The sequence below is a fragment of the Leucopleurus acutus genome (genome assembly GCF_964270905.1).
Source record: "Leucopleurus acutus genome assembly, chromosome: 4".
In the NCBI taxonomy this organism is placed as follows: Eukaryota; Metazoa; Chordata; class Mammalia; order Artiodactyla; family Delphinidae; genus Leucopleurus; species Leucopleurus acutus.
Genome location: NC_139146.1, coordinates 75,793,201 through 75,807,408, shown reverse-complemented (window position 1 = coordinate 75,807,408; position 14,208 = coordinate 75,793,201). Strand labels below are relative to the sequence as shown.

General features: G+C 38.5%; 1 protein-coding gene across 2 annotated transcripts in view; it reads right to left on the bottom strand.

The window, feature by feature from the left end:
• Positions 1–4,694: 4,694 nt before the first annotated feature.
• PAICS (phosphoribosylaminoimidazole carboxylase and phosphoribosylaminoimidazolesuccinocarboxamide synthase) overlaps positions 4,695–14,208 on the bottom strand; it is a gene marked incomplete at its 5' end in the record, with an annotated part of 49,606 nt that continues 40,092 nt past the window's right edge. For both annotated transcript variants that reach the window (XM_082838578.1, XM_082838577.1), the window contains 4 exons: positions 4,695–6,201; positions 11,166–11,324; positions 12,827–13,007; positions 13,936–14,019. In XM_082838578.1, the coding sequence (XP_082694704.1) occupies positions 6,035–6,201; positions 11,166–11,324; positions 12,827–13,007; positions 13,936–14,019 (591 nt within the window). In that variant the 3' untranslated portion in view covers positions 4,695–6,034. The remainder of the gene's footprint in view (positions 6,202–11,165; positions 11,325–12,826; positions 13,008–13,935; positions 14,020–14,208) is intronic.

The window sequence follows — 14,208 nt, the reverse complement described above, 5'->3', positions numbered from 1 at the left end:
GGAAGGGTGATGTGTTTTGGTGTGAGAATACCCAGGTTCAGAGTCTGACTTGTGAACGTGTTATCAGAGTCCCAGTTTTCCCGGCTGTAAAATAGGGATAATATATAATTGTTCTAGGGATAAACGATACTTCCTGCACCCTGTCATAGTAAGCACTCAAGTAACACAGAGACATAGGGGATTTAGAGTTTTTGTAAGACCTTAAATATCAAGATGTGCTTGTCCAAACCGAGTACCTACCGAGTATTCTTGATGAGAACGACAGGACATTTTATTGAACGCCTACTGCAGGCTCATTTCTGGTCACGATCCTACCAGTTCCTGCCTCTTCCCCCCTCCTCTCTTTCTCAGCAAACTAGCCAGTTCCTTTTCATCCTTCAACATTTCTGTATCCTTCTGGTTCCAGGTTAAAAGTTACCTCTTTGACTTTGCAGACTCTGCAAGTTTCCCCATTACACTCTCTTATGGAGCTCTCTACTTCTGAGCACTGCTCATCGTTTAAGGCCTGTCTCTCTCCAGATGTACTGTGATTTGCATGAGGCCAAGGACTATATTTGCCTTGCTCACTGTAGCATCCCTAGGATCTAGCACACTCCCTGGCATATAGTTGGTACTCAACTTTTTAACTGAGTGAGTTTTTGCTTCTTTCTCCCTTAATCTGTGAGTTCCTTGTGAGCAGAAACTATGTCCAGCTCATGGCTATATCCTATGGTGCCTGGCACATTTCATGTCTGGTTAATATGTACAATGCAGAAACAGCAGTAATGATCCAGTGAGCTCTAGCTCAGGAGGTTATAATCTCTGTGAATTAGTAAAAATCATGAGAAGGGCTGTGGACTTCTACTAGCTGTGGAACTGTCATGTATTTCAAGCTAATTATGCCTGGATTTCAGAGGGTTTAAAGGAGTTCGGGAAGACATTTGGTATACGCAAAATTTTATTAGAATTTTTCTGAGGAAAGATTTTGTAGTTTCCATTGGATTCTCCAAAGGTGTTTATACTAACTCCCCTCTCCCCCTCCAAAAGCTAAGAACCACTGCCTTAGTAGTGCATTTCTCTCTTTTCAGAATATTGACTTTATGTAAGGATTCACAGTTTTGGTTTCTATATCAGTCTGATCTCATATACTTTGTAGCTTCTAGAAATTTCCTCAGAATTCCTCTGCTGTGGATTCCTGTGTTTCTGTTTCTTCTGTCATTTTTAATGGGGTTTTGTGGCAAACAAGATATAAATGTATGGATTTAACTTACCCCTTTTGAAACAGGAGTCTTCCAAACCAGAGTGATTTTTTTAAAAAATAAATTTATTTATTTTAGGCTGCATTGGGTCTTTGTTGCTGCGCACAGGCTTTCTCTAGTTGCAGCGAGTGGGGGCTGCTCTTTGTTGCGGTGCGTGGGCTTCTCATTGTGGTGACTTTTCTTGTTGCGGAGCACAGGCTCTAGGCGCATGGGCTTCAGTAGTTGCGGCACGCCGGCTCAGCAGTTGTGGCTCATGGGCTTAGTTGCTCCGCAGCATGTGGGATTTTCCCGGACCAGAGATCGAACCCGTGTCCCCTGCATTGGCAGGTGGATTCTTAGCCAGTGCTCCACCAGGGAAGCCCCAGAGTGATGTTTTAAAGCATATACCTGATGTCACTCTTCTATCCTCAGGATGAAATCCAAACTACAAAGCCTAGCATGTAAGGTCCTTTATGATCTTTTGTTACTGTCTACTCCCCTTGCATGTTATACTCCTCTAATATTTAGTTATGTATGGTTCCATACCTATGGGAATTTGTACATATATTCATTCCACAAATATTTATTGAGTGCCTTCTAAATGCCAATGTCAGGCATTATATCAGTACTAGTCGCTTGGGATACAATTAACAACAAAAAGACAACCTAGTGTACTCATGGAATGTATTTTCTAGTTGGGAGAGAGAGGCAATAAACAAATATATACCATGTTTGGTGGTAATAAATTCTACGAAGAAAAGTAAGGAAAGGTAAGAGGGATTGAGGACAGAGTGCAAGGAGTTACTGAAGCTCAAAGAGAAACGTGCCCAAGGAAATCTTTTCATTCCCATTCTACTGCTATTTTCACTGTACCACAGTGCTGGGTTAACAACCCCACCCCAAGTATTTGAGGTTGTGAGGAGTTAAGTGCAAAAGGCACCATTAAAAGTAAGCGTTTCCACTGGCTTTCCAAGGACTGCTGGGCTGAAGATGGCAGGGAGAAATTGTGGATGTTCTATGGCCTGTCATGTTTTATTTAAGTCACATTATGCTGACTCTGCCCTTTTTTCCTGTTTTTAGAAATTAAATCAGCTGAAGGGAATATCAAATTCAAGGTAATTTTCATGGAATCAACTCTACTCATTCTATACAGCCAGCCAAATAGATTTTTACATAATGCATTCATGTGCTAGGATATACTTCACATATATTGACTCATTTAACTCTCAATCACCTTGAGGTGGGTAGTATTAGTCCCACTTTACACACGAGGAAATTGAGGCACAAAAAATTTAACTTGTTGGAGGTCACATCTTCTCTCAACTGGACTACAGTAGCTTCTTAACTAATCTCCTTGCTTCTCCTCTAATCCACACAACAGCCAGAGAATACTTTAAAACCTGTTGAATACATCATGTCAGCCCCTGCTCAAACTTACCAATGGTTTTTCCTGACACACTTCAGTGTGGTCTGTAGGCCCTAAGTTATCTAGCCTTTGCTTACATCAATATCTCCTTCCACTCTTACCCTCGCTCACAGAGCTCCAGCAATATTAGCATGTTTGCAGGTCCTCAAAAAGGCAAAGCTATTTTACTTTCTGTTCTTTTAGTCTGGGGAACTATTTCCCCATATCTTTGCATGGCTTCCTCTTTTACATCATTGCCCTGCTCTCCTTAAAAACCTTCCTCTTACCCCATCACTGTCCTCTCACCTTGGCTGTTCTTCATGTGCACTTATACTTCCCTGAATCTATCTGATTTATCTTTTATGGTTTGTTATCCCCAATAAAATGTAAATTTTGTGAGGGCGAGGGCCTTGTCTCTGTTCAGTGTTGCTTTCCTAGGGCCTAGAATAAAATAAGGCAAAACATGTATTTCACACATGGATGAATAAAGCTTCACACAAGAGCTTATCCTTGCCTTTTATTTGGCTGCTTTGTTTTAAATTTCAGGAGGCATTAAAGCAATTCTAAGTGTGGCTTTAAGATATAAAGTTTAAGTACAGCGTTATTCGGACACAATTTTTCTTCCTCTATTTAACTATAAGCCCACAGAAAGTATAAACACCCAAAGATGGCAAACCAGGTAGGTTTGTGTAAATTACTTTTTATAACAGTTAAAATACTTTCAAACAAGTATTTACTCTAGCATTGATGAACTATACTACTGAGGGTTATATGTACTCTATTAAGAAACTAATAATGACCATTGATAAAGGTCAGTCCTATCTATGAGTCTCAATCAGTGTTTGAAATTTTTATGTACTGCACAGAAACAGGTGGAGCTTTTGCTAGGTAGGGACAGAAGAGTTGAAATAGCAGCTAATGACTATTCAGAGACTATGAAGCCCAAGTTAAAAGATGTTAAAATTAAATCTTTTTAATTGTTCTTGTGATCTAACTTTAGAAAATAAAGCAGTACATGATTTTTATAATTCCCCCATTTCTAACAGACAGCTAGGCATTAGCACATCAGAGCATAAGACAATGTAAGGGAAATAAACTGTAGAATTACATTTTCTCCTCTTTGGGAGCTTACAATCCAACAGAGAAAGTACTCGTAGCCACTGTAGCTGGAAGGTTTATCAGGGAAGGTTTCATGGAGAAAGCGAAGATGAAGCTCTAGTAAGTTAACAAGTAGATTTTAATGACAAATGAGAACATTCTAGGAACTAAACGTACAGATATGCAACAGTCTGAAAAAGAGGAAAGCAAGTTCCCTTGATGGGTTACAACAGCAATTCTTAACCTACAGACTATGGATAGGCTTCAAGGAACCCAGGAACAAATGGATCCTGTTAGTAAACATACTGTGCAATTTTCTAGGGAGAGGGTCAACAGCATTCATATTTTCAAAGGAGTCTATGTTGCAAAAGAAATTTATTTAAGAGTTTTTGTTGTGAGTCCTTGGACAATCAACCTCAAAAAGGTTGGGTTAAGAAGGAGGACCTAGGGCTTCCCTGGTGGCGCAGTGGTTGAGAGTCCGCCTGCTGATGCAGGGGACACAGGTTCGTGCCCCGGTCCGGGAAGATCCCACATGCCGCAGAGCGGCTGGGCCCACGAGCCATGGCCGCTGAGCCTCCGCGTCCGGAGCCTGTGCTCCGCAACAGGAGAGGCCACAACAGTGAGAGGTCCACGTACCACAAAAAAAAAAAAAAAAAGACCTAGATCAGGCTAATACAGAATTTGACCCTTGCTTGAGGTTTATGTACAGTGGATGGGTAAACAGGGTAAATTCAAGACCTGGTGATGAGTTAGAAATGAAAGGTCAGAGAAAAACATCAAGGATAAAATTAATTTGGGACAGTGAGTGCAGCCAGATATAGGCTTGGTGGAAGATGAGTTAAGTTTAGACCATTCAGACAGAAATGGACAGCTGAAAATACAAGTCTACAGACATTCACTGTAAAGAATTAAAATTATCCTACCATTATTTGTAAACATATCTTAGTAGGAACTCAATAGTAGGAAACATAGTAGGAAACATCAATACTTAAGGGAAAGAGTAAAATATGAGGAATGATTAAGATTGAGGTTGGAACAACTTGGTGTATAGCCCAAGAAAGGAAGTTAGGTCAGTCATACCACACAGAGATCAGGTGAAGGAAGTGATGAGATGCCAGCTTGCTAACAGTTGAGAGGGAAGTGAAAAACCATAGACCGGGTAGGCCAGTGTCAAGTGTTCATCTTGATTTGTCAAGATTTCATAGCAGAGATTCTTAACATTTTGGGGGGGGAACACATCTTTTTGGTAAAAATTGATTGCCCCCTTCTCATAGAAGTGAACATACACACAAAATTTTACATGTAAGCTCAAGGGGTTCATAGACACCTGGATTAAAGTTTCATGATCTATAAAATCCTCAAGGCTGCATAATGTAACACTGATATTTCCAAATATGGTTTATAGACTCATGATGAACTATCATACCTCTCAGTAACAACTGCTCCTTTAGAAGTGCATTTTGCTGGGTATACTAGACTTAATACTATTACAAGAAAGAAACTAGTTACGGGTATTAACTGGGAGATTCCAATTTTTGAAAATGATGGTAGGTTGGGGATTGTTAGTCTGGCTAAAATATGTGTTATCAGAATTAAAAGAATTTTATGACCTACAGAGCCAAGTAAGATTTACTAACTCATTTGCAATGGCAAAGGTGACTCTATTTCTTTTCCATGGGAAATTGCCCTGACACTTAACGGAGAAGTTCTCAGAAGTCTCTCCATGGTTTCCACAGTGCCCCTTCATCTTAATTCATGTCTTTCTTACCCCCAGAGTCAATCTCAGCTTTTCTTAAAAAAGGCAATATCAAACCCAAACATCATCTCTAGCTATAGCTAGAGATAAATACATCATTTTCTGACATACTGACTGCAAATAAAAAACCATGCCCTAGAGTTTTGTGAAGATCATAATGTGAAAGAGGACTATATTGCTCTTAACCACCCTAAGATACAACCATTTTAAGTTTCTAAAACTTACGGACTCAGATGTAGGAAGTAGTAACTTTAGAGCTCTATAATAGAACATTATTATCATTTAAGAAATATATTTAATTATACTGCCTACCTAACTGACCATATGTGGGTAAGAGATTAATTTTAAATGTATACTAATTTCACTACTTATAAAGAAATACTAATAAATATGTACATTTATTCTACTAATTCATGAATCTAGAGAGGCATTCATTCACTTCTAAATTTTGTTTTCTCTGATTGATTTAAAATCTTTTCATCTTGCTTGATTTCTTTTTTCTGCAGCTAAATTAGAAATTTATAGTTTTTCTCCTAAACAATGCAATGATGTTCTTTCTTATAAATTGCCCTCTCTGATTTTCTTGTCAGCCTGCTTCAAGGAAATCCAAGTGTTCAATACACTTGCTCGCAGTTTGGCCCAAATCAAATGGTTGTTTAATCCAAATATCTGAGCAGCAAACTGAGCTGATCCTTCTGGAGAAAGTATGGTTGAACAGCCAAGACCTATTCATAAAAGAAAAGACAGAAAATTGAGCTGTAAATTAATAATGAAAATACCACTTACCCAACTATTTTATACTCTCAGAAGCCCTGCTAGCCACAGACAATACAGCTACAATATTATCCTTGTCTGAAGTAAGATCTGTAGCAGGAGTTTCCATCTTTACTCTTTAGAGTGATAAAGTGATTATAAGATGATAAGTAATATTTATCAGCCAGGAACAGATATTTTATATACAACTATCACTCTTCTCACTGAATCCACTTGCAAAGAAATTTACCATTTTTCAAAGTTCTTTTCACATACATTATCCCTTTAAATCCCTGGTGAAACGCAATAGAAATAAAACAAGGAATGAGGTAGAATCATCTGTTCTTAGACAAACCTGAGGTATGTTAATTATTTTGGTAATTTTATAGTTATTCCTTTTGTTTTTGCACTTGAATTATTCTAACATTTTTAAGCAGTGGAAAAGTCAAATCCATAAAATAATTTTAAGAAATATTATAAATAAATTCAATAGTAATAAGATCTAAAAGACAGTAGACTAGAAAGTAACTTCCTCGGGGACCACAGGTTTGCTCAGGCAGTTTCTCGAGGTGGTACTATTATGTCTGTGTCATTAGAGTCAAGGACTAAATAGGTTATAGATCCAAAAGATCCAATTTCCCTAAATACTCTTGGAATTCATCAGGCTCTTTGACTCTCACTATCCCCAATAAGAACAGACTAAAATATAAATCACAAGATTTAATTTGTATTAATAAATCAATTTACACAGCTCTGCTACTTACTACACAACCAACATCAGCCAAATTAATTTTAGTGTCCTTATCTGTAACATGGGGATGGTAACTAGTAGCTACCTTATGTGAGGATTCAGTGAGTTAACACAGACTAAGTGCTTGGAGCAGTGCATGACACATAGTAAATACTCAATGAATGTCAACCATTAGTAGTAGTAGTAGTAATAAACTAGGTAGAGCATTCCACTCTAACAACTGAAGTACCTGTGCCTACTGCCCATGACTCACTTTCTGATGTCAAGAAAACCTAATCAGCAAAAAATTAAGTTGCCTGGTGAGCATGCCATAAGAGCAAGAGGAACGATGTTTTCAGGATCTTACACAGGCCACTGTGAAAACACTCCTCAAAAGATTCTCCCCAATTCTAATGATCAGAATCTAAAACTATTCTAGGTTCTGTCTCTCCCTGGATATTACTAGGTAAAAACTGCCACATATTTGCTCAAAATTCCTTTTTCTAAGCTCCATGGATAATAATATCTATACTATTCCTCTGGCATAAATTTGGGTATAGTTTCATGTATAGTTATAGATTTTTAACTTGGGAAGTTGATATAATCAGATCAGTCTAGCTAAAGATAGATTAGTCACAAGATGTATGTATCTCTGAAACCTATAAAAACAACAGTAAAGGGAATAAAGAAGATAAACATACACAAACAAAGAGATAACAGCAATAACATTTTGGCAAAGGGAGTACTAACTAACTTAGCAGACCAAGAAAATTTAATCCTAACTAGAAGCAGGGAAAGATGAGAAGCAGCCTGACATTACAGAACCCACTCAAAGGTTGAGGAACTGGTGACACCAGATACCTTTTAGGGGAGGAATCAGGTTAAAAATGGGGCTAAAAAGAAGAAGACTGAGTGAAAGTCAAGAAGAAGTAAGGCCATCAGATCCTCCTCCCCACTCTATGTACCTGAACAATGGCCCCTTCTGCACCACGGCAGAGTTTTAAATTCTTCTGGAGGCAAAACAGACTTTAGTCCAGACTTCTGTGCCAACCGGGCACAGGTGAAGCAAGGAATGCCACAGTGAAAACATGGGATTAAGTTTGCACATATTAACAAACTCAGGCAGGAGACTGAGACTAAAAATATTCTCTGGGTAATTCTGGCCAACACATGAGAAAAGATCAAAGACACTGATGTGAGGGGTTATTCAAAGAATGACCCTACAAGATCACTCACAGTGGAGGCCACTTTTGACAAGCCCTACCCACTTGCAGAGCTTCCAATTGTTTTTTTATGACACTTAAAAAAAATTATATTTATTTATTTGGCTGTACCAGGTCTTAGTTACAGCACACAGGATCTTCATTGCAGGATGTGGGATCTTTTAGTTGCGGCATGCATGTGGGATCTAGTTCCCTGACCAGGGATGGAACCCGTGCCCCCTGCATTGGGAGCGTGAAGTCTTAGCCACTGGACCACCAGGGAACTCCCTCCAATTGGTTTTTACAGTGCCATTTTTAAACAAGAGAAAACAGCCAAGGCTTATTAGCAAACAGCTATGGAAAGGAACTAATATGAAAGGAACAATAATAAGCTCAGAGAGATAAAGGAGGTTATTGCAAAGATTAAACAAGAAAAGGATGTTTGGGGAGGTGGTAGGGGGAGACCAGAGAACAAAAAAGAGCTGTAAGAAATTCAAAATACCACATTCAAAATGAAAAGCTCAATAGATGGGTTGAAATGTGAAAGATGGGTTGAAATGTAAAGTTGAAGAGATCTTCCAGAAAGTATGGCAACAAGAATAAGAAAACAGGGACTTCCCTGGTGGTGCAGTGGGTAAGACTCCATGCTCCCAATGCAGGGGGCCCGGGTTCGATTCCTGGTTGGGGAACTAGATCCCACATGCATGCTGCAACTAAGAGTCCACATGTCACAATGAAGTTCCTGCGTGCTGCAACTACGAAGTCTGCATGCCACAACTAAGACCCAGCAGAGCCAAAAATAAAATAAATATTAAAAAAAGAAAGAATAAGAAAACAAAATAGAAATCAAGGCGGTGAAAAGTAAATCCAAAAATGAAAGAAGAAAGAAAATGGAGGCGGAAGGAAATTATTAAGTAATTCAAGAAAATTTCCCAGGACTAAAGAATCAAAGTTCCAGATTAAAAGAGCCCACTACAAGCCCAGGATGAAAACAGACTCACCAAGACGCATCTTCGTGAAATTTAAGAATAATGGATTGATAAAAGATCCAAGAAGTTTCCAGAAAGAAACAAAATTCATAAATGACCTAGAACCAGAATGGTGGAAGGGCCCTGGAGTTCTCAATAACTCTGGAAGCTAGAAGACAGTGGAGTAATAACCTCAAAATTCTGACAGGGCTTCCCTTCCTGCCTGCCAATGCAGGGAACACAGGTTCGAGCCCTGGTCCAGGAAGATCCCACATGCCACGGAGCAACTAAGCTCATGCACCACAACTACTGAGCCTGCGCTCTAAAGCCTGCAAGCCACAACTACTGAGCCTGCCCACCACAACTACTGAAGCCCGCACGCCTACAGCCCAAGCTCCGCAACAAGAGAAGCCACCGCAATGAGAAGCCCGCACACTGCAACGAAGAGTAGTCCCTGCTCACTGCAACTAGAGAAAGCCTACAAGCAGCAACAAAGACCCAATGCAGCCAAAAATAAATAAAATAAATAAATTTAAAAAAGAAAAAATTCTGGCAGAAAATAGTTTTCAACCTCGAATTCTATTCCTAAATTATCAAATCAGACTGAGCTGCAATAAAAACGTTTTAGGTATACAAGGTCTCAAAAAGTTTATCTTCTGTACCCTTTCCTCAGAAAGTTCACTAGAATGCTCTCCAACAAAAAGTAAACCAAGAAGGTAAAGATATGGGACCTAGGAAACGGGAGATCCGAGACTAGAGAAAGGCAAAATGAATGTCCAGGATGCTGTCAAGAGAGATCCTAAGACGAGCAGTGCAGCAGGCCTAGAGAGAAGCCAGTCCATATGGGAACATGTCAGAGGGCACACTTACTTAACACGTATCAAGAGCAGATTTACACTTACACGACTGTGAGAAAAATATGAGGTATATTAAGTGATAAGCAAATCGACTCTTACTGAAACAGTATTGACACTCAGGCCTTATAGATCAGATCATTATCTTGGACCATGATGAGCATACAACAATATTGTTATTTTATGAGATCCTGCTCAGCCAGCCAACTGATGAAACTTCCTTGGTTTTAATCATTCTAATACCTAAGTTTTAAATATTTTATTTCCTCTATAGAAGTAACAATCACATTTACAAAAAACAAAACAAAACAAACAACAAAATACCATGAATGATGTATTCTTGGGTGGGGAAAAAAACAAAACCCAAAACCAAATATGAACTTGATCTAACTACAGATTTTACCACCACTTTACAGAAAATAGGGGATGGAAGAGCATGTTAAACAACACCCAGGAATGTAATCAGCTAAGTCCAGAATGCGGAAAATTCTGTAGGAGAAATGAAAGAGGAAGAAAAAAAAAGAAGATTAAAAGAGACTTTAGGACTTCCCTGGTGGCACAGTGGTTGGGAGTCCGCCTGCCGATGCAGGGGACATGGGTTCATGCCCCGGTCTGGGAAGATCCCACATGCCGCGGAGCGGCTGGGCCCGTGAGCCATGGCCACTGAGCCTGCGCGTCTGGAGCCTGTGCTCCGCAACGGGAGAGGCCGCAGCAGTAAGAGGCCTGCGTACCACAAAAAAAAACCCCAAAAAACAAAAACAGAACAACTAAAAAAGAGACTTTAGAGATATATCAACTAAATGCAATATAAGGGCTATGTTGGATCTTAATTTGAATAAACTGTAAAAACAAATGAGACAACTGGAAAAATGAACACTAGTTGGAAATTAGATTTTAAGAAATTACCATTAATTTTCCTTAGGTGTGAATATGGTATCATTATGATTTTAAAACTAGAGTCTTTATCATTTAGAAAGACATACGTAAATATTGAAGTATAAAATGCCATAATTTCTCAGATCTGCTTTAAATAATCCAGCAGGAGAAGGCTATAGATGCAACAAGATGTTAATTTCTGAAGCTGGGTAATGGGTATGTGAGATTTCATAATGTTATTCTCTCTATTACAGTGCATAGTTGAAACTTTTTAATAAACTTTTTTTAAAAATTCAATTATCTTACCACTGGGTAATCGAAGAGAAGACCACACATCCTGAGCTCCCCAGTCTGGAGTGAGGGGAGGACAGCTGATAACTGGATATGCTGTGTTACCAGACATCACTGGTCCTAAACCATTGCTTCTGCCTGCCACTGCCACAAATACAGTAGGAATGCCATCCCCTAGGCAAATTACAAGTTTATAATTAGGCTAAGCACTCAAGAGATTTAAAGATAGGTTAAAAAAAAAAAAGGGCCCATGTGTAGTAACTCCTTGAGTTCTTTAACAGTAGTCTCCAGAAAAAGCACTATATTGACACTATTATTAAATATATATTCAAAATATGAGGTTCACTCTGCCACTTACTGTATATCAAGTAATGAAGTAGCAAGAAGAAGTTTGGCCATCTTTGAGATCTGTAGTATAAAGGAGGTATAACACCAGGGCGTGAGTGAGGGAATGGTTCAAAGGCCCCTTCCACTATTGCTACTTTGGCTCGCTGAAGCAAAGAATGACACCACCTGAAGCGGCATCTGTCCTGGTGTCTTTCAACCAACAGGGTATGGGAGATACAATTAATAGAGACTAGAGGTTTAGTGACACTTCTTTTTTTTTAATTTTTCTATTTTATCTTTTTTTATACAGCAGGTCCTTATTAGTCATGAATTTTATATACATCAGTGTATACATGTCAATCCCCATCGCCCAATTCATCACATACCCACCTCCACCCCCGGCGGGTTTCCCCCCTTGGTGGCCATATGTTTGTTCTCTACATCCGTGTCTCGATTTCTGCCCTGCAAACCGGTTCATCTGTACCATTTTTCTAGGTCCCACATATATGTGTTTAGTGACACTTCTTGAAATAAGAGTTGAGGAACTGAATTCAATAATATAGTACCAAAATATTTAAGACCCTTCAATATATTTTTAAACATACCTCATAAATATTTTATTCTTTCATAAATTCATAAGTTATTCCTTTGTTTCCTACAACAGTGATTCCTAACTTAGAATCCAAAATTTTACATTTGCATTTTTCTGGAGAAAGAGATCTGGCTTTTATTAGCTTATCAAAGAGGTCTGAGACCTTCCCACCCACCCCCTGAAAAAAAAAACCCTCCAAAATTCAGTAAATATGCTCCTATAGCAACTACCTTCAGAAGGAATACTCAACCAATATTTTTTCCAGTTGAGAAACATTCCAATCTACAGGGCTCCATATTTTAGATGCTATCCCATCAAGACATTTCTTTTATATACTAAATTCTGAAATTATTCCTTAATTTCATGTTTGACTGCCTCCCAGGAAAGGCTGACCCTTAAAGATACTTGAGAGGATCTGCTGCTTCAACCCTAGGCCCTCCTTCTGTAATTGACGTGGGGCCTATCTTCTGTTGGAGCATATTAGAAACGATGCTTGAGGGGATTAGGTAAAGACTAATTCTAGTCTTCATTTTCCTCCCATGCTTGCATTTTCAGTTCTTTCTCCCTGGTCCATTCTTTTTTATAAGCTCCTAGAGCACCTTAAAACTTTTGGAGGTAAACATCATGAAAGCCTAGAATATTACATTTTTTCCTTTGGAATGTGGTGAAACTATTTTTCAGCATTATTAGTCTAAACATAAAATTTGGGGCAAAATCAGGAGAACTTCCTGAAATGCTCCAGTTATTCTACATTTACCTTCATACTCAGCTTTAATCCTCAGAGTTTCATCTGGTCCTTTATGGGCAGATGTTACCCTAAGTTCACAGGGAATGCCAAAATTTCCACAAGCCTTCTTAATTTTTTCACAGTGACTAAGATCAGAGGTTGAGCCCATCAGTACTACAACCCTGCACTGACTTTCTGGTTTCAGAAGCAACTGGAAAAGAAAAACATGAATATGCAAAAGAAGGCAAAGACAAAAATGAATAAATATAGGAATGAGTACTGTAAGAATAGTCAGTTTACAGAGCTATAGCTTATAGTAAAATTACAACCTGCCACAATATTTCCTTTAATAGACCAAATTTAAGACAGACAAGCAGAACAAAATGATAGAGGATTTATTTTTCAAAATAACCTCTCTATATAAAGGAAAGTGGTCTTCATAACTAAGACCTAATGAGTAAGATTTTTAATCAGATAAATTGTTTACTATTGTAATAAAAAGCAAGGATAAATACTCAAAGCTTTTAATTAATATTCAGGAAGCTACAATATAAAATATGTCATTGAAGATTTTTAGTACATTCTGTTCAATGGGGGTTTTAAGGTATAATCAGTCACAATAGAAGTCATATTATAAATCTTTTTAAGTTAGTTGCCTGGAATTCAAAATGCATGTTCCTATGGAAATGATGTTCTAAAAAGTAGTTACTACCCTTGGATAACCATAAACCCCATTCAATTTCCATGGAATTATACTAATAATAATACCATAAATTTTAGAGTGACATTTTAATGTCACATGGAGTTCCAATTCTAAACTCTTGCTAGTGGAACTCTGAGTAGCAGTGGAGAGGTGGGTAGGAAATGTAAGGCTTCTCCTATAGGGGGCAGGGAGGAAAGGATTCCAGGTTTCCCCAACAGGATTTGGGAGATGAGGACTGGCCAGTTTCATAGCAGGGAGTTCCAGTATGCCAGTGAGGATAGTTCAGCTGGTACATTTTTTAAAGGTGCTCCTTTCTTTAAAGTCACTGGAAAAAAGAAAAGCACTGCACCCTCTCATTTTTTTTTTTTCTTTTTGAAGCAAGATTTTCTTGGAGAAAAACATACAATACAATACTGATTTATTACAAAAGGTTTACCTCTACTCTTTCTGCAACCCACTCAAAATTTTTCTTTACCATCTGCAGCCCTTCAGGAGTTACTTCCTTGAGGTCACGATACGACTAGAAAATAAGATAGAAAGTTTAGAATACAACTACTAGATGTGCATGAACTCCCCCTACTCCTTCCCCCAAAAAACACCCAGCAACTAGATCTAGTAAGCAAAGATGACTGATGTGAGCCACCATTATAGAGACTCACTACCTCTCACCCAATTCCCAGACCTAAGTCAGTTCAAAGAGCCAGAATTT